At 32.4% G+C, this 21,436-nt stretch overlaps 3 protein-coding genes across 3 annotated transcripts; 1 reads left to right on the top strand and 2 right to left on the bottom strand.

Moving 5' to 3' along the window:
- Positions 1 to 442: 442 nt before the first annotated feature.
- On the bottom strand, positions 443 to 2,968 carry HELRODRAFT_103786 (hypothetical protein). Its single transcript, XM_009031303.1, has 2 exons — positions 2,513 to 2,968; positions 443 to 2,125 (listed from the first exon to the last, which is right to left on the bottom strand). The coding sequence occupies exon 2, from the start codon at positions 2,115 to 2,117 to the stop codon at positions 1,020 to 1,022; it is 1,098 nt and encodes a 365-aa protein (XP_009029551.1). The 5' UTR covers positions 2,118 to 2,125; positions 2,513 to 2,968; the 3' UTR covers positions 443 to 1,019.
- Positions 2,969 to 3,929: 961 nt separating this feature from the next.
- HELRODRAFT_89658 (hypothetical protein) lies at positions 3,930 to 5,015 on the top strand (the record flags this gene model as incomplete). Its single annotated transcript, XM_009031296.1, has 3 exons — positions 3,930 to 3,984; positions 4,199 to 4,303; positions 4,876 to 5,015. The coding sequence occupies 3 exons, from the start codon at positions 3,930 to 3,932 to the stop codon at positions 5,013 to 5,015; spliced, it is 300 nt and encodes a 99-aa protein (XP_009029544.1).
- A 601-nt stretch (positions 5,016 to 5,616) lies between these two features.
- Positions 5,617 to 13,221, bottom strand: HELRODRAFT_194267 (hypothetical protein). The gene is made up of 7 exons (XM_009031302.1): positions 12,864 to 13,221; positions 11,865 to 11,944; positions 11,511 to 11,581; positions 9,927 to 10,112; positions 9,416 to 9,516; positions 6,957 to 7,129; positions 5,617 to 6,583 (listed from the first exon to the last, which is right to left on the bottom strand). The coding sequence occupies exons 1-7, from the start codon at positions 12,912 to 12,914 to the stop codon at positions 6,427 to 6,429; spliced, it is 819 nt and encodes a 272-aa protein (XP_009029550.1). The 5' UTR covers positions 12,915 to 13,221; the 3' UTR covers positions 5,617 to 6,426.
- Positions 13,222 to 21,436: the final 8,215 nt, after the last annotated feature.

The raw sequence follows: 21,436 nt of genomic DNA, 5'->3' as shown, positions 1-21,436 counted from the left end.
ATTCAAAAATTGTACAGTTTTTGTTGATTTTAAAACTGTCCTAAGGTTAATGTTCTCTGTAAAAAAAAAGGTTCTCTGTGTGTGCATTTATAGAGAAATGATTGAAAATAGTAAAATCAGTAACCAGCGATTACAAAGTCTCGACATGCAATCACTCACTCACTCACTCACTCACTCACGCACTCACTCACGCACTCACTTACTCACGCACTCACTCACACACTCACTCACTCACGCTCTCACTCACTCACGCACTCACTCACTCGCGCACTCACTTACTCACTCACTCATTCAATCATTCACTCACTCACTCATTTACTCATTCATTCATCCATCCATACATTTCTTGCAGAGTGAAATGTAATGCCTTCGAACAAAGCAAGTTGGTTCATAGTATAATCTAGGGATGTTCAGTACATGAGTGAGGTAACGCGGACTGCAAAGAAGAAAGTGTTTGTCCGGAGCGTAGCATATGTTTCCAAAATTCACCAGTTAATAGGTATATATATATGCATATCTAGATGAAGAAATTGAAATAAACACTATGATGTGTGTGCGTGCGTGTGTGCGCGGGTGTGGGTTTAAATTTATTAAAGTTAAAAATCTTAAAATATTTTAGAAATGAATAGATAATGAATATAAAACAGCTGAATGGAACGGGAAGGTTGATATGAGTTGGAGAGAGCCAATGGTGAAATAAAGATAGAGGTTGAGTTTGGCAAAAATAAATTGCACAGTGAAATGAATTCATTCAGCTTTATGATTGAATAAATGAATATATATAAAACTGTTTATGCCAATGAAATCAGCATGAATAAAATCGCAAAAATAACATGAAAATGAGAGTTAATTTTTTCAAATTAAAAAATATATTCTAGAAAAGGCACAAGAATCGTCGGATGATTTCATCACACCCCATCCGATATACTTTCCAAGCAACACACCCCAGCCAAAAAAACTTCCACATCATGACATCCCAGCCAGCATACTCCAGCACATCTCCCACCTCCCACACTGTCTCAACTGCTATCGTGGCCGTGCTTCCTGGAATCAGCCTTAAAATCAAGCAACTCCGGTTTATTCGACCAGTCATACACGCGGTCGAACGCGATTTTGCGCTCCTCTGCAAGGAAGGTCAGGTACCTCTTCCATTTGGCAGCAGTCACATTCGGATCATTCTTTTTCGCTCTCCTGCACTTGCTGATGAAGTCCCCGAACAGACTAGGCAAACCTCCGCACAGGCTGTCGATCGGCGTAGAAGCTTTAATTTTTCGTATCTCCGCCAATTTTTCTTCGCGATTTTTGAAACCCTTCACACCTTGCCATGGCAGTCTGCCCTTTAAAAAATATAAGAAACAGTAACCCAAGGATTCGAGGTCGTCCCGCGGTTGATCCCCTTGACCATCGTGAGCGTGGAGACCCATGTATCGAACGGTGCCAACCATGGGTCGGTTTATCCCGTAACCAGAACTGAAACCACCACCCACTGAAAACCGCTGACGTTGGCATTTTTTGGCTAAACCAAAGTCAATAAGAAAAACTGTATCTTGTTTGCTAGAGCCCAAAGCGCCAATCACGAAATTGTCTGGTTTAATATCGCGATGAACATATTCCTTAGAGTGGATGAAGTCTAATATGTCGAGAACCTGCTCTCCTATCAGCAAGACAGTTTTCAACGTAAAGATGTGCCCACAAAAGGAGAACAATTCTTGGAGACTAAGTCCTAAATAATCCATGACCATGACATTATATAAAGGTTCATAGCTTCCAAACCAGTGAACTTTGGGAATTCCAGGACCACCTTCGAGATGTCGCATAACGTTGCCTTCCTGCAGGAGCTGCTGATGTGGCGATTTCATTGATTCTAGTTTGACAGCAACTGTTTCAGAAGTATCGAGTAAAACACCGAGGTGAATGTCACCATAAGAGCCCCCATTAATTTTATTTAACACTCTCGTTTTAATGGTCCTACCAACTATAAACTCATTAGACTCTACCTTACTACCACCAACTGCCTCCTGTAACTCAGTACTGTCTGGGATGGCCACCACCACCTCATCCTTCCCTGGCGACAAATTTATAATCTCCAGATCCATTTGCTCTTCAGTTGTATCCATTTTCTTTTATCTGTGCCAAACATATACAACATAATTGTTTGAAAATTTAATCAAGAATTTTTTCTATTTTAATCACAAATACAGATTCTTATCTTATGTATTTTATTTTCAATTATAATAATTTAATATATAAAATCATATAACTTAGATAATATAACAGCATAAACACATATTATTTGTATGTATATTATATATATAATTGATATTATTACTATATATTGTTACTATAATTAACTGATATTATTACTATATATTATAATATAATATACATTATATACATAAATATATTATACTGCATCATCATATATTACTTATATTCATTTTTATCTTCAAGTATACTATACATATTATAATGCATAAATTACTGATAAAAAAACGTTGAAAAAAAGACCTACTTCCAAATAAGAATTATTGAGTTTCTTTATGCTTTGCCTAGCTTTAGGTTAAGTTAGGACTTAGGAGGTGTAGTTAGACTTGTAGGTAGGTCAGATCGGTTCACGAGGTCAGGCGAGAGTTAGTTTTAGGCGTTTTAGCGTTAGCTGGTTTGGTCTCTTGCTTTTTAACGTTGGTTGTTTCGGAGAAGCCAGTGGCAGATCCCGCCAGTTTTCTAATTGCTGCAGAAATACTGACCTGCTCCGTTGGTTTATACTTTCGGTTCGGCGGTTGGTTGAATCAGTCGGAAAGGAGATAGAGACAGATAGACAGACAGACAGAATGAATGGTGGTAGGATAGGAAGACTCGAAAAATTATCAAGTTCGTAATATAGCTTGAGGCAACAACTTTTTCTAATGAAATATTTTAAAATTATTTTATTTTAGCAATGAAAAAATACGAATTGGTTGGTTGTCATCTTACAGGGGGAAAGTTACAATTGAAAAACTGAAGTAAACTGCCAGTGACCCCGCAATTAAGGTGTGGATTGTGTTCAAGGTGAAGGCCGCTCTTTAAACGTTAACAGGGCTGATTTTTGCAAAGTATTATGAATTTTTTTAAATATAATAACTATTTTACTAACATAAATAATTTTTATTTATTAAATTTTAATTTTTTTATTTAAATTTGTTTTTAATTTCGGTATATAACAAATGTTAATTTTTTCTTGATTGGTCTATTCCTATTTTTTACCGTTACTTAAGTTTACTTTGAATGATTCGGTAGTTGATTATTTAAACTAATTTCTCGTCTAAATCTCAAATTTGCGTTAGTGGGGACTTTTAGTTCATTCATCTGATAATTCATCTTATAATTTATCCAATAGTTTATCTGGTAATAAATAATTTATCTGATAATTATCCTAAATCTAAATTTCTAAATCATTCCTTCAAGTAAGTGTAACTGTGTAATTAATATTAAATTAATCGGTAAATGTAATTTATTTTACTACTAATTATTCAATTTTATTCAAATTCATTTCTATCTTTTAATCTAACTAATTTATAATTCTGACTTTTAAACTTTAATGAAAATAGTTTATCTGGTAATTAAATCATAATTTTATCTTATCTATAATAAATTATAAAAGTAAGTATAACTAGTATAAACTATCTATAAGTATAAAAATTTGGTTTTAATTAATAATTAATTAATTTATTTATTCTCTTCTCTACTATTGTCTGGGATTTTAATCATTTAGAACTGAATAAATCATTCATTAGTCAAAAAATTAAAAATAAAATTCATTTTCTCTTTCAAATTTAAATGAGAAGTTAAATAATGAAATGATTAATAATTTTTGAAATTCAATTCTAATTCTAAATTTTAAAAAATTAATATTTTTCAATCAAAACTTTAGATTCTAAAGTCAGTTCAAAATGAGGAAACTAACATCTGAAGAGAAGTTGCACATCTGTAAAATGTATTTTAGGAGTTAGTTTCAACGACAACAATTTTTGATAAACCATTTAATCAATAAAAAAGTTAATCATCTTTTATTGCTTATAGAGCACACTCCTTTTTATTACACAACAGTTATTTTTTGCTTAATATTATTATAATTTAACATCTTAGTCTGGCTTTTTAAGTTATATAGCAGATGATTTTTTGTTTATTTTATTTTTAAACTTTTTTTTTAAATTCGCAGTCGGCTTTTTCCTCCTGCCTTTAGTTTGGATCATGAACTTTTTGTGGTTCTTCAAGGAAGTCTTCAGGAAGACGCCCACACCGATGAGGAAACAAATGAGGAAATGTTGGAAATTATAAATTTGTCGTCTTATAATTTGTATAACTTTTTTATCTTCTTGCTTGTTGCGTTTTCTTTTATTTTTAACTTTTTGTTTGTAGCATTTTGGGTCTTTCAGAGGTTTTTTAATCTCACCATCACTCAGTTATTTTTTTCCCAAATCAGTTAATATTTCATTTGAATTATCTATAAGATGACAGCAGAGGATCATAGTCTGAGATTTTCTAATATTTTTCATTTGACCTTGACACTCTTGAACGTCATCTATTCAACTTTGCGGCGGTTACATCTGAGGCATTATATAACTTCTCTGGTTACTTTCCTACATGTATGCCACAAAATTTGTATGCACTTTTTTGTTCCAACCTTTTCTGTGCTCCAATGCCTAATAGCACTAATTGTTATGTTGTGATGTCAGTTTCAAAGATTTGAAGAAAATTGTTTCAAGTAAATATATAAAAAGGCTGCGATCAAATGTCTCTACTGGTTTTTCAAAAGTTATTTCATCATAGAAATATTAAATAATAAATAAATTAATTAATTAATAAAAATAATAAAGAGCTGTTCGTCGTGCGCAGATCTAGTGCTGTCGTTGGTTGGGGCCATATGTTACTCAACACTGATGCTCATCTGGGTGATCGTTTACAACCTCAAGAGATTCGACTGGGATCGATTCGGAGACAAACTGACTTTGATCTTTCCAGTTGGAGAGTATTAGGAAATAAATAAATGTTCGGCATCAATTTGATTTGTTCTTTTTCAGTGAAAGTTCTTTCATTCTGCTTGATATTTTATTATTATTGATTGAAATATTTTATTTTGGACCGAACGAACTTCGGATTGGATGGTAGCTGGTTTGTGCTCATTGCCTCTTATGTTAGGTTTACAAGTTTTCATTTCATTATTGCTTTGCGACTGGATTCATTCATTCGCTTACTTATTCATTCATTCATTTATTTATTTTCATTTTATTCATTCATATTTTCATTCATTCCATTCATCCATCCATTTATTTGCATTTTTTAAAAATTATTTTTCTATTACTATCATCGACTTTACTTTTTTAATAAAAAGTAAATTTAAATTACGATTGTCCATTCTGTAAATATGATTGTCTTCCATTGTAGCACTAATATGTCATTAAAAATGTTCGTTCATTCTTTTAGTTAAATTGTTAAGCGTATATATTCTAGGTCAAGTATTTATAACAATAATTTTTGATAATGTGATTCCTATAGATCATACCATACAATAATGCCGTCTTACTAGATCAAAGAAACTCTATTCGTGACGTATTTCTTTATAAATGGAACTGAAACTAATGACTTAAAATTTTAATGAGTTGAAATTGAAAATTTAAATTTTTTTTGTGAAAAATTGAAGAAAATTCGAAATAAATTGTAATTGAATTTGAAGGTAATTTTTTTTAGCTGAGTTTTTATTGTGGTTGGATATGTACAGCGACGATGTGATTGGACGTATGTATTCGGGAGTTGAACGAATGAACTGCTTATAATGGGAAAACTAATGGTTGAATGGATGAACCAATGAATGGATGGATGCACGAATGTATGGATGGATGGATTAATTTGTTGAATGCATATATTTTGCATAGTGGATAGATTGACGGGTGAATAAAATAGCAGTTGACAAATGATTTTATGGTATTGAGTAAACGAAGAAAAATTTAAATGATAGAACCAGATTTAAACATTCAGACAATTGAAATACTTGATTCAACAAACACACGCCATCGACAAGTGAATGTACGAATTGACGATTTGAATACATAACATTGAGAATTAAGTTGAAACATTGTGAAATGTCATAACATGGGTGCTCCGTATTCGAGCTGCAGAATTTTGATGGTGTGTGAGGTGGTTTGTAGCCTTGTACGTCGAAGTACAATTGTGGCAATAGAACGATAAAATTTAATATATAATGTAAAAAAAAATCCAACATCTAACTTTTAAACTAAGATAAATGTAAAGTGTTAAACATCTATTCTTTATATCGCGGTCTAAATAATATTTTAAGATATACATCTAAGAATAAACATATTGCCCGTAAATCGGCTTCATGGTCTGTTCATTTATTCAAGTTTTCTTATCAATTCGGTTGGCTAGCGGTTAATTTTTTGGTTGGACCTCGATGACAAAGGGTGTGGCTCTGTCTGGTTGTTCCCTGTTTACCTCATTCTGATTGTCCTTCCTGGCTGACTTCATCTTGCGCTCCTCCAACTTCTCCTTGATCTTCTGCTCCTGCTTCTCTTTGTCTGTCTGTTGTCTGTTCGATGGGTGTGGGTGGGTAGGGAGGAGAGTGCGGTGAGTATTGAATGCTGCTGCTGAGTTTAGAATGAGATGAATATAACGAAACGAAGATGGTGGTGTGAAAAAAGGGGGATACGATTTTGGCTGCTGTTTGTGATTATGTTGAAGATAAAAGGATTAAAAAATGAATGTGATAATTATAATTTAAATATTCATTCATTCCAACATCTACCCGTTGATCCATACATCTATACATACATACATCTATCCCCTATCCATAAATCTTTTGATTAACCCATTCATTTGATGATCCATCCATAACTCCATCCACCTTCCATTCATCCATCCATTCTTCCATCCATCCCTCCATTCATCCATCCACAACTTACAGTTCTTCGATCTTTGAGGCCTCTCTAATCATCTCGCTGGCTTTCATTTCAGTTTCTTGGTGCTTTGTGGCCATCTTGTTCATCTTCTCCTTCAGCATGGTGGCCTGCCTCTGCTTGTCCATCTCCAACTTGGACTGCTCCTTGCTCATTCGCATCATTATCTCATCTCTTTCCTGTTAACATTTAACTGTTAAGTGAACATTTAAAAAAAGTGAACATTTAAAACTGTGTGTGTTTAACATTATGTGCTTCTACAATGTCAGGAAGAATTGTGACTTTTGCCAGATATGAAGAAAGAAGGAACATTTTTACCACACCACAAAATTTATCAGAAAATAATCGTCTAAAACAAGCAAATTAAATTTCAAAATATTACAAATTACCAAGCAACTTTAAATACATCCCAGTACATCATTCACAGCCCATTAAACAATACATTAGAGGATTATTTACGTTGAATCTCTATAATGTCAACTATAGTCATTTTGCTAATGCATTAGAAGCCACGGTTAAAGATACATAATCTTCCAGAATCGAATCAAATGCTGTTTAGAAAGCTGAATTTTCATCGCTTAATCGAGCCAAAAACAAAAGGTTAGTAAAGAACCGCTTAACATCCTCCTGAAAGGTTGTCCAGCGACAAAAAGATTTCTGTCTTTTTCCTTTGTGTCAGATTTGAATTTTTTAAACACGTCGTTCTTAATAAAAAAATTAATATAAATTCTCATAAATGCACGATTACATCGGGTCTCTGGAGCAGGGCACTGCACTGTCTGCTCCCTAAAGTGTACTATTAATTGAATGCTCTGCTGTGCATTTTTGTGTAGAAAATTGTAAGGCAGCATTAATATTTATTTTAGTAGAATAATACAATTGAAGAGACGAACGAAGAAGGATTATGAATTCGAGTAAATTCGTCATCGCTAGTGAGATGCTGAGCGCATTAAAACTGAAACATCCATCAAATGTTGGATGAGAAAATATTTAAACATACCTACTCACTGACAGATGTTCATACAAAATTTCTATTGCATTACATTTTGGCTTTTACTGAAATATTATTTTTATATCTCTAAAGCAGCTTCGGTTTATCGGACCAGCCGCCGCTTAATCTGACCAATTCTGCCAAGTCCGATGTGGTCAGATAAAGCGACTTCTACTGAATTATCGCAAAATATAACTAACATGCTTCTTGTCATGCAATTAAACTCAGTGATTGGACACACACGCCGACACACGTGCACGCACAACATGCACTTGCACACCACACACACACACACACACACACACACACACACACACACACACACACACACATACACACAGATAGATAAATCCAACACACATTTAATTATTATTATCAAATATATCTACAACGGCCAGCACTGCACAATGAACATCACGAACATTGAACATGTACAGAACACAAACAATGTAGCACAATTAAAAGGTAGGCAGGCTCGTGTTATTGTCGGTCGTTTAGATGCACCTTTGAAGGCACCCGCGTCATCAGTCACCATGGCAACGATCGATTGTTGACATGTCTTTAAATAGACCCCATGCCATGTTATATAAATAGATTAAAACGTGCACAGGCTCAAACGCAAACAAGTATTTCATCTATATTAGGTACTATTATATTATAATATTATATTGTTTTTTGTTTTCTATTATCGTTTGCATGAAATGTTCTTTCATTCCTCGCGCACGGACGGAAGAAACGGGGAATGTTGGAATGGGAGGTACTGAGAATGATCATCCACTGGCGTGTTTATCGATTGCTTGCTACTTTTGTCTTTTAGATTCTATAGCTTGGAAACTTTTATCGATGCAATAGCAATATTTTACATTTTCAATGGTTCAAGAATTAATATTGTTTACTGAAAACAAATTGTTTAATTAATTTTTTGAAGTATTTCTTACTGACTCTGGATTGAAAATTATTTCAAAGTTATTATCAAGCTATTTGTTTTAGGCCACAAACTAATATGGTTTTTATATTATTTTGTACACGTGTCAAGTTTCAATATAACAGATTCGAGGGCATTCATTATATATCATTACATATTTTTTGGCCGATTTGGCACCTAAAAATAGTGTTCGCCTGAGTTTCACTGACTTTTGATAGAAACACTGCAGATTGCCAAACGACAGTTGATGTTACATAACTTTAACAGGGTATCATTAACATCATTCTGCGTCTCTACATTCAATTCGTTGTTATAAAACATTTGACATTTTTCGAATGGAAAAATTAAAATCTTCAAACAGGAAACTATGTAGTATGAAAATGAAGTTTAATTTTCAACATCTGCTAAAGATGTGTCAATTCTATCTAAAAAAAATTTCGGAAATCCCTCTTTGTCATGATAATGAGTTTTAATGTAAAATATTAAGACATGCAAGTTCAAGTATCTCAGAAGTAATCATATATTTGATGGCACGAACAGAAAGCCAACCTCTTTAAAGTCTTCATCTCTCAAAGTTCTTGCTGGCTCATTCGCTCTGCTGTCGCTGATGTCGAAAAGCTGCAGCGGTGTTGGAACGCGGTGGTTAGGATCTGTTTGCAAGTTGGTTGTTGCTCAGCATTAGTGTACCGTTCGCTATTTTATAATTTATATATATATATATATATATATATATATATATATATATATATGTTGGTAATAGACCATAATTTTTACAATATTCGGTAGAATTTATAGAATATTGTAAAAATATATATATATATATATATATATATATATATATATATATATATATATAAGTGTAAAGTACTTTATGTCAACAAAACTACTCAACCATTACAATTTTTTCAAAGTCGTTTTAAAACATCCTTTTAAAAAATAACTTAATGATGTTTATTTCGTACAAATGAACTATGTTTTAAAATATAAAACTTCAAAATAATTTGAATCAATTTTTTAGAGACATTGCATAGACCGATATAAATGATTACAGCGCACTGACCATGGTCAGCTTCAAGTCCTCTTGCACTGGCCGACCTGGCTGCAGACCTCGCCGACAACACGCGAAAAACTTCCTGCTCCAGAGGCACTAGATTGCCGGCACCTCCTGCTGACTTCTGCCGGTGTCTCGCTGAGATTGTTCCCTGGCGCTGTTTCTCTTTCTTTGCTGAGGCCTGCCTCTCGTCAGCTTTCAGTTCATATGTTAGTTTTGTTGACAGATTGAATTGTATTTTTTCATTTATTTATTTGTCAAAAAATAGAAACTATTCATAAAGGCCTTTTTAAATGATTTTCAAATAAAAAATGAGATCCTGTTAATGGGTGCACAATATAATTTTTGAATATGAGGAACTGAAACAGTTTTTGCAAACTCTGGTTTTGGAGAACATTTTTATAGTTCTATCAAATTTAATACTACTTCCATTGAGCGGTAGAAGCGTGACGCTTTTTAAGCAAAATAAAACCGTGCAACTCGTTACTTTTGAATTAAAAGTAAATTGAAAGTAATTTTTAAATAAACACCTCAGTTACATAGACCATCTGCAGCAGTAACTCAAGTGAATAACTTTAAAGTACAATCCTTTCAACTCTTAATGACTGATAATTAATGCGGAGTGACTGAACTGACTGAAAGAGCACTGGCGTGACAGTAGTAATTAATAGTTATTATTCAAAGATTTTTCGAACACACGATTCATTTTTCTAAATCATTTGATCGCCTTTTTGTCGTTCTTTGTATGTTTCCTAGCAACTCGAGTGATTCATGTTTCGATATTCCCGTTTGTGGTCTGTTAGCTTGCACTCAGTCTGTGAGGAAGAGTTAATTAATCAGCCTCTGGAACCAATGCTTAATGACGAACGTTGCAAATTAAGATGTTCGTGTGTTCTTCTGAATGCTAATTGAGCCGTTGCGAGTGTAAATTTCCTGTCTGCATTCATAATACACAGAGCATTCTATGCCACTTCGCAACAGTTGCTTCTTGTTATTATTTGCAAATGAGCTAGAACAATAATTAATTTTAATGGGCTAAATTAACTAAATCGGATCTGGCAAGAATTAAATGTATTAAAAAACTTTGATTTCGCAATTTTTTTGAAAATATTTGTAAAATATTATTGATTTAATTTTTCATGTAAACAGGGCTAATGGTGTTGTATTATATTTTCAACGTTAAAAAACAATTTTGTCAAATCGAGTAGAATTTTAATGGGCTAAATTAACTAAATCGGATCTGGCAAGAATTAAATGTATTAAAAAACTTTGATTTCGCAATTTTTTTGAAAATATTTGTAAAATATTATTGATTTAATTTTTCATGTAAACAGGGCTAATGGTGTTGTATTATATTTTCAACGTTAAAAAACAATTTTGTCAAATCGAGTAGAATTTTAATGGGCTAAATTAACTAAATCGGATCTGGCAAGAATTAAATGTATTAAAAAACTTTGATTTCGCAATTTTTTTGAAAATATTTGTAAAATATTATTGATTTAATTTTTCATGTAAACAGGGCTAATGGTGTTGTATTGTATTTTCAACGTTAAAAAACAATTTTGTCAAATCGAGTAGAACGTAAGTACGAACTTAATTTTTTGGAGGTTAGTGAGAGGACCTGCTGTTCATCTTTCAACTCCTCGTTCGTCAGTTTCAGGGATCTGTGAGGAAGATTAAAAAAAAGTATGCCAACTCTTCAACATTTTACGAGACATTTCTTATTTTGCTTAAAAGTTAGACAATGCATTCAATTCAGCATTTGGTAATTCAGTCAGCAAATAACAAGATAAGAAATAAAAAAATCGCATATATCAATTTATAAACCAGCAAAAAACAAACAAGCTGAAGAGTTTTTTTAATTCTTGAAAGAATCAGACTCTGGCAGTCTGTTACAACATGCAAAGTGACAATGCAACGAAATGAAAGCAGTGTACATGGGCGAACCTCCTGGCGTCGGCAATGAATGCAATCATTGTCGTTTCTTCCTGCTTATACAGTCCATCAACCATCCCATACAAGTTGCTCTGTCAGATATTAACACGTTCATTAAATGTTGCTATTTGAAACTGATTAGATGAGTCACATTTATTATTATGATAGACAAAACTTAATATTACTAAGTGGAATTACTTCGATACTGCAGCCACATAAAAACAGAGATGTTGTTTTTTTTTAATAAAAATGATTTAAATCGTCATCGGTGTATAAATACATGGTAAGTAAGCTACACAGCTGATGACGGTGAAAATGTTTAGTTTGACGGTGGCCAGGTTTTAAAGCAAAGAAATCCCCACCAATTATTCAAGCAGTTCTTACGTACGATGTGTGTGTGTGTCGCGGCAAATGTTACGCTATTCAATCGAGTAATGAATTTTCTAATAATAATGAATGAATTTTTAAATGATTTAAACATTAATTTTCCACTTTACTAAAACTTGAAAAGTTATTTTGCCGTACTTTGAAACGATGAAAAGATATCTTATGTTATAATATGGCAATAACTATGAATTCATCCTTAAAATTAAACTGCATAACTAAGTATGCGCCCAAAGTTGCATATATTTTAAATATACTTGTATAATTTACTCTACTTTAGTATACTTTAATTTTACTACATACTGAGCGGCACGATGGTGTAACGGTAAAGTGCCTGGCACTGCTACTGAAGTGACCAGACCAAAAAGATTCCCACCCCACACACGCAATGTGTGTGATGCGTTGTTCCACGTGTATTTACACGCACTGCGTGCTTGTTGCTGGTGCTTCTGAAAAATATTGCAGAGAGAGTTGTAACAGACAGACAGACAGACAGATACATGGATGAATAAACAAGTAGAATTTTTGATGTTTTAAATGAAATTCTTACAAATACAAATCAATGGGAGATAATTTAAAGAAAACTCAACAACTCCTGGAAATGATTTATTAACAAAAAGTATCCACCTGTATAGAAACGGGCAGTTTGGTCATCTTCCTCTCGATGACGTCATCCATCTTGCAGCAGTTACAAATTTTTCTAAAAATTCTAGCAGATATTTTGTAAGATGGCTGTACTACCAGAAGATATTTGTAGTTTATATTTTATTATATTAATTTTTTAAAAATTATATTATACCAGAGGAATTTATTTTCCAATTTATTTATTATGATCAAGGAGATTTGAATGACAATAAATAGTTTACGCAAACATAATATTTATATTTATTTTTTTTCATTTATTTACGTTCATTATACCAAAAAATCGTCGTTTGATAACAATAACAGTGAAGAGTAATGTTACCGGTGTATTATAATTATGTATTAAATATTAATATATTGTATTACGGATGAATATGTGTTAATACGTAAGTATAAGTATAGTTAAATATGCGTAACATTCATGTACAGTGAGAAGAAAAATAATTTATAACACTCGCTTTGAAAACTCACTGCATGTTAACATGATGACAATAAACTTAATGAATTACTATAGGTACATTTATTTCCAACGCATCTAGGAATGCTTAAATGCTTTGATATATACGCATAAATATATATAAATATATATAAATATATATAAATATATAAAAATATATAAAAATATATAAAAATATATATAAATATATATAAATATATATAAATATATATATACATATATATATATAAATATATATATACATATGTATATTTTTTGTTGTGTATTTTTGCACTTGGATATGTAACAGTTAACAGTTGATATTTGGCTAATGGTTGATCGTTGATGATTATTATCAATTGATGATTATTATTATTATTTTAAAAATGATTTGTTTTAAGACAGATTCGTCCGTTATGTAATTGGTATTAATATGATTCCTATAATAATAAATGATGTCTCTATATAAATTGAATGAACTATCTCCAAAAAAATTCATAGCATGATTAATCTGATTTTTTACATTCTACAAATTGCAAGAATACAAAATGCAAACACACTCACACACACACACCACACACACACACCACACAAACACACACACACTACACAAACGCACACACACACACAAACACACACACACACGTACATGATAGACCCCAGTACTTGCACATATAGTCACCTTCATTGACTTAGGCAGATAATCTTCCACGCTCTTTTGTTTGCAGCGGTTGCTAGGCAGCGCTACACGAGACAAAAAGATCATTAACAAGATCTGCAAACATAAAAACGCCTGATTGGCTAAAAATCATTGATTTTTTTATGTTTTCGTTTGTTCATTAATTTATTAATTAATTTTTCACAAAGTAGTTTACAAAAGGACAACATACAAAACTATTTTGAACTGCAACATCTCATCAGTTTAAATTATTTCAAGAAGTCAAAAATTAAAGACGACAAATTATTTTTCTTTATATTTTGTAAACCTCATATAAAAATCATTCCTGTTGTGATTCATAAGATATGTTTTATGATTAAATCAAGAATAAAATTGTAATTAATGTTGTAGTAAGGCTTTTGAGTTGGTTGTCTCGTCAATGGTGTTGGCTGGTTGTGCTGGCTGGGCAGATTTGGTTGATGCTGTTGTTCCGTTTGATGTGGTTGTTATAATATTTAAATTACTTATAAAATGTTAACTTCATAAATGTACAACTAAATGCCACGTATTAACTGCGGTAATAATAAAATAACATCAGGCTCATTCCATACACTCATGTTCCAAGTTAACGAGATGAAAACTTCAATTGTTTCAACATTGTCAGTGCTAAAACCCTTAAATATTCGCAACACACATATTCCTGGTGCCTATGATGCATGTGCAAAGATACAAAGCTTAAGAGGTTTTGTGACAAATAATCTTGTATTTGCAAGCAAACAAATAAAGATATTCATGTCAACATTTCTATCCGTACTTAAAATTAAAATATTTATATTACATTGCTGACTGTTTTAGAAAGTTTTAAGTTATTTATATTGACTTATTAGTCTTTAGTTTATCAAATTTATTCATTTTTTTGTGCGAGCGTAGTTACGATATAGGTATATCGTGTGGGTATAATTTTGTGTGTGCGTAATGGGCTTGCGTTTTGTTTAACGAGTGTTGCGTGAGGCTTTGACGGTGTGTGGATGTGTATGTGGTTTGTACGCATTTAGTCATACACGTCCGTTTCCAAAGGGTGGATATGAATATTTATATAAGCTTGTTTACTGCAGTTTTATGTGTTAAACTGTTATTATTAAATTAATTAATTAATACTTTTCATAATTACCTCATTTTTATAATAAATGTTTCGATAACTTTTCTTACGTTAGTAGGCCTACTCATTAGTCAATCTGGCTTAGAAGAACATTAAAATTATTAGCCATGAAGATGGGCGCATGATTTTTTAGCGGTCGTTAATTCCTTTTAACGTTTAGTTATGTTTTAAGAGAAATAAATTGAAAATAAAAATAATAATAGAATAATAAAAATAATCTTCAACAAATCATTTCGTTTCACAGCCATATTTCATAGTTGAGAGATGAACTTCAAAAGATAGACGCCCGAGCTTAAACCGACAGGCGAAAAGATCGGATGATGATCAATAGAGTAGCCGCCAACTTCTTCCAGGGATTTTTGCTTTTCTCAACAATCCTGCCTCTGCTGACACACTCCTTGTTCAAGCAGACCTGTTTTACGAGCGTTGAAACATTTCTCGAGTTAATCAAATATATTTAATTTCATTGATTTAGTATAAAAATTGAAAATATTATTCGAGATCTAAAAATAAATTAATAAATCTGTTCAGACAAATCATGCTCGACTGATTCAAAATAAAATTTCAATTAAAAGTAATTGAGCGCCACCTTGTTGCGGCCACACTTGGCGCCATCTTGAACGAACGCTGGATTGTAGGCTCCCTCGTTGACGTTTATTTCCGCGCACACGCACCCCAAGCCGTAATACAGAATGGTGTGCCTGCGCCGATGCTCCTCATGGTTCCTCAAGTCACACAGCAGTCGACCGCAGAGAACGTCTCTGAGTCGATGTGTATGTTCCCATTAACAGCAAATAAAATAGACAATGAAAGGAATATTGAAAAACTTTTTGTAAATATTCAGATACAATAGAGCACAATAAGATATGACATCATATAATAGGATGTAATAAGAGATGACATCCTCCAATTGGATATAATCGGATAAGAGATGATACAAAATGATATGGAGAAATGAGCTTTTTTCATTTAATAAATTGTAAAAACAGTTTTCTTATTGAAATATTCTTTCTACATTTTAACTTTATAAAATTTTTCAAAATAAAAAAAATAAATTATCCTATTGTTATAACCGCCGGAATGATCAAAATGCGCTCTATTATTTGATTATTGCTATCTTTGCTATATTTATAACCTTTGGATGGAGAATTGTAAAAGAATATTAAATCTATGCTAAAAATCTCTGCTATATATATGTCCTGTGTAGTCAGATTTTACAGTCATGTTTCCAGCAGAGAAAGCAAGCAATGTGATAATATGTAGTTTATTGGATTAGTTCATTATTTTTATTACTGTTAGTATTCAAACGTTGAACAAAGTTTGCGTTTGACGCATTTGTGTTCATCTATCAGAAATTTTGAACCTACGGAATAACGAACACTTGACGATCGTTGGAAGCTACAACACTGGTGTTGAAAATATAGAGATCTTTGAAGTTATAACATTGGTGTTGGTAGTAACGAGAGTTAAGGGTTACAATAATATACCGCCAGCAAGTAATCAAACTTTGCTTATAAGCAATGGCGGATCCATATGAGGGCCTAAAACAATGGTTTTATTAAAAATCAGTGAAACCCAGTTTTTAAACAAAAAAAAACAAAAAAACATTTTAAGAACAAAACCGGGAAATATTATGTTCATTTTTTGACCCGCCGTCAAATTTCTAAATTTCTGCCCCTCCCCCCGTCAACATTTTCTAAATCTGCCACTGGTCGTGAGGATTAAAAAATTAAGACAAATTGCACGATGGTGTGGGGTTATGATTGGGGTTGAATGCAAATGGAATGGCCTCCAATCACTTGAAGTGTATGGGACGGTTTCACATACACTTGGGTACTCTAAGAGATATTGAAGAACGAATAAATAAATAAAATAAATTAAAGATGTGAAATTCAATTTTTATATCGTTCATTCGCTCTAATAACATTAACAATATTCTAAAAACCAGATCAATATAAACATAAAATGATAAAGTTTTGTAGAAATTTCAGAAATTAGAACCTATTTAATAATATGGTTAAATCATAACAATTAGTAGCTACAATTTTATATAGAGAAGTGATATTTCTTCTGCATTCTCAATGAAATTTTCATCAGTTTATGTCGTGTAGGTTATTATTATATTTAAATCTTTAAAAATTTTGGTTTGCGCATAGGTAGCAAACTTTTTATTGCAAGCGATTAGTTCATTGGTGACCAGTTTATAATCGCAATGGAAGCAAGTTGTGGCTTCTTCGTTATGACCATAACACTCTTCATTGGCAGACCTGAGGTTTTCAATGCCCCACAATGAGCTACACATCTTATCTCTGGTCTGACATTGACCATTGTAGCAGAAGTGACTATCCTGTTGTAGATTGTGATTTGTTACAAAATAGAACAATTTAGAACAATTTCAAGTTTTGTAAAACAATTTCAAGTTTTGTGTTTGAAAAAATAAAAGTTTGATCCTTGAAATACTAGCATTTTTTTCTAGCACTAATTACCATTTGGGTCTGTTGGAACCCATTCATTTTTGCATTAAATATCTCATCCAAAAATCTGTTTATTTGTTTAATTTTAACAAATGCAAATATACAAAAGGTATTCAACTGTTACTTATATTGGCAAACTAGTAAAGAAATGTCACCAGTGATATTCTTAGGATATTACTATCGAAATGGACACCTACTATTGATTGCTACCAACTGTTCACCTGCAGTTATACATAATATCCTGAGTTGAATGCCTCATTTTTCAAACTGGAGTTCTGCAACTAAAATACTTTTTTTTATGGAATGCAATTTTTCTGAACTTCTATGTTTTCTGTGCATATAAGCATCGTCGAATTTCATTACTCTCAAGTAAGTTATGATCAAAAATGTCAAAAGCCTTTGTGAGGTCAATAAATATACCCATGGTCAAATGTCTAACTGTCCATTTCAGGACTACCCAAATGCAAACTTCATTCAATTACCTGCTGCACGTTTGTTTTTCGTCAACCGATCAATCATTTTCATCACATTCTTCACCTGCACTTTTTCAATCAATTACTTCATCTAGCTCATCGTCATCAAACAAATGACGAAGCCTATCCATTTTCATCCCCCAACATTCCCCACTTACACCTCTCAACATTTTACTTCTCGTTTGTGATAACGAAAACCATGAAATAATTTTACAAAGCTTGTTAAAATATTGCTAAAATTCGGCAGCAAATTGTACAAAACAATATATAAAACTCATATAAAACACGAGTAGTATACCGTGGGGTCCTATAGACTCCACTGAAATTGAAATGAAAATGAAATTCTAGCACCGATTACAATCAAACTTGTTCCAAATTAATAATATAATATAATGATGAGCAAGAAATATATAAAAATATTTATAAAGGCATCATTTTTTGATGATAATTTAAAAGCCCTAAATTTTTTCTCCGTTTTTTTTTCAAAAGTTGATAAACCGAGAAGTACAAACTTACAGCGCAGAGGATTCCATTAGGCTTAACGACGTCCACGCAGAAGTTGGACTCTCCGTCACATTTATCCTCAATATCGCAGTCATGTTGTGACGGCCTGCAAACTTTATCCTTGGCCTTAAGCTGGAATGAAATAAAATTTTCATGTTATTTGACTCCAATAGTTTACTTATAGAAATTTTTTTGTGGTTATATGCAAACAAAAATGGTTTTGTTAAGAATAGCTGTTGTAAAATGCCAAAAAAATTTATATTTAGAAACAAATAAAAGTAATCAATGGTTAAACTTGGAACAACAATTTTAAAGATTAACTTAGCTGACAGATTATTACATTGTTTGGCATTCCTCCACAGTCACAATCTTCCCCTGCTGCCACCAATCCATCTCCACACACCAACTTGTTGTTCCTAAACTCAGCAGGTTCAAAAAGGCATAAATACCAATTGTAAACATTATTCAAAACTTTAATTGAACAGGTTGACCAGGTAACTGGAAGTTCATTTTCAAACCTGAAAAATTTATGAAAATCAAAATTACGTAAATTTTTATTTTTAAATTTGACCTATGTCATGAGCAAATTTTCTAATTATATCTTGCTTACCAAAATTTAATCAAAAAATTAAAACTGATAATCACATTGACTGCACATTTGCTCACTAGGAAAGATTTGAAATTTTTAATTACCTGAAATCTTCTATTCAAAAGCTCATCGCCAAAATGATAAGAATAACAATTAAGGACATATTTGTCCAAAATCGTCATTCCTAACTGGAAATTGGAAAATCTGGCTTGCCTACTGTTACACTTGAACCCGTAAAGTTATTATTATTATTATTATCATCACCATCATCCTAATCATTATTAATAGAAAGAGAAAAGATGAAAGGAAAACCCACAAAAAGATGGTTAGATAGTGAAGAGTGGAATAGAGAAAATATATGGATGGCAAGAACGCACACCAAGTCAAAACATGGTTTCTGGTAAAATAAATGTTCCTATCGACCTCCGCAGGTCTTCGGATTATAAGAAACATTGGATGGGTGGTACCAACAAATGTTCACAAAAAGTGGATGGCTGGATGTTTATTGCAATACTAAATAAATTTTTCGATTAGAGTTTCAACAAATGTAGACTCTAGTGTGCGGACCCAACAATTGATCGCAGTCTTATTACAGTTGGAATAAAAAATTATATTGAGTTAGACTAGATTTGCATATTCTGCACTTCAAATTAGCTATTAATATTTATAAAACGTGTGAACAGTTTATTTTAAACAAATTAGAGCCAATAATATAACAAGTATCATGTTTGAAAATTAGAACTACAATTAGCAAACTTACGTAATAACTTCGTTCATGACGCACGGTTCTTTGTCACGGTGGCAATCAGCATAGTCTTGGTCGTGCATTAAACTCAAAGCCAGTCAAATGTAATCACGATGATTTCAACCTTGAAAAAGAATTAAGTACAAAGAAGCCAGCGCAGCTGTTTGCCCAAAAGTTGCCCAAAAGTTTGCCCACCCCTGCGTAGCGCAATTACTGCTATGGTGTGAAAACCAATTTCTCGATGATATTCGCTATTGCATTATCTTTATTTGAATTTATATTATTACCGACACCTAGTGTTTCTTTTAAAAACTGAAATTTCAAATTGAATTGAAGCAGTCTTAATCCTATATATATATATATATATGTGTGTGTGTGTGTGTGTGTGTGTGTGTGTGTGTGTGTGTGTGCGTGCGTGTGTGTGTCTTAAGCACCTGTTTCTTTCTTTTGAAGGTGAGAGCTGCAGTTGACGAGTTCTTCGTACATGATGCTCTTTTTTTTCTTAGCAGAGGTCAACTGTTGTTGAAATGCAATTTTTATTTATTTATTTATTTAAAGGATAACCAAAAAAGATAAACTTGTGGATAGGCCACCCTTAACTAAGAATTCCGACTGTAAATGTAACAGAAATGTCAAATAAATACATACACACATTTGATTTGATCCACTAGAGTATTTTTAGCTTCTAACAACGTTTTTATTTTCATGAATATTGTTATAAAGCTGTTTGCATGCCTGTAATACCGTTAGATGTGTTTTAATAGTGAAACAATTTATGTGACGAATGCGAAAATTAAAACATTGGAAAAACATCAGTATGTATATATATATATATATATATATATATATATATATATATATACACACACACAAACACTTATATATATATATATATATCGGTTTATATCGACATATCGATTTAATTACCGACATCCATTTATCGGGTATGGAGGATAGATACCAGGATGAATGAGTATACTATAACTAAAAAAACGTCAAATCGTTAACTTAGTTTGAACCAAAAAGATTTATAAAACATGAACGGTAGAGCCAGTAAATTTGAACCAGTCACGATTAGATTTCATACTATTATATAATATATACTCATTTACTCAGGCTTACAATATATGTTGGGAACGACCAGTTAAAACTATCATACCCGTTCAGGCTCTAACATGTGCTCGCACACGCAGGCTTCAACTGAAACTTTAGGTACGGCGCATGATAAAAAACAAAAATATTATTTCTAGCGCTTCATTCATTGAACTAATTTTTTAAACCTTCCTTACAAATAGGGAGTGAAAGGAAACACTTGATCAGAACGTTGAGTTGGAAGCAATTGAGTCATTACACTGTTTTAAGGATGTGTAAACGATCGCCGGCTGGAGTCTACCAGCGTTTGTTATTTGTGGATGTGTGATTTCGTTGCTTCTCTAGCTTCTAGCGCATATGGAAATGTGGAGAGATGCACTTCCAGTTTAAAATTCCATATCTTTATTACTTTTAAGCACAGTGTTTAG

The sequence above is a fragment of the Helobdella robusta genome, assembly GCF_000326865.2.
Source record: "Helobdella robusta unplaced genomic scaffold HELROscaffold_72, whole genome shotgun sequence".
Classification (NCBI taxonomy): Eukaryota; Metazoa; Annelida; class Clitellata; order Rhynchobdellida; family Glossiphoniidae; genus Helobdella; species Helobdella robusta.
This window is presented reverse-complemented; position numbering and strand designations above follow the sequence as displayed.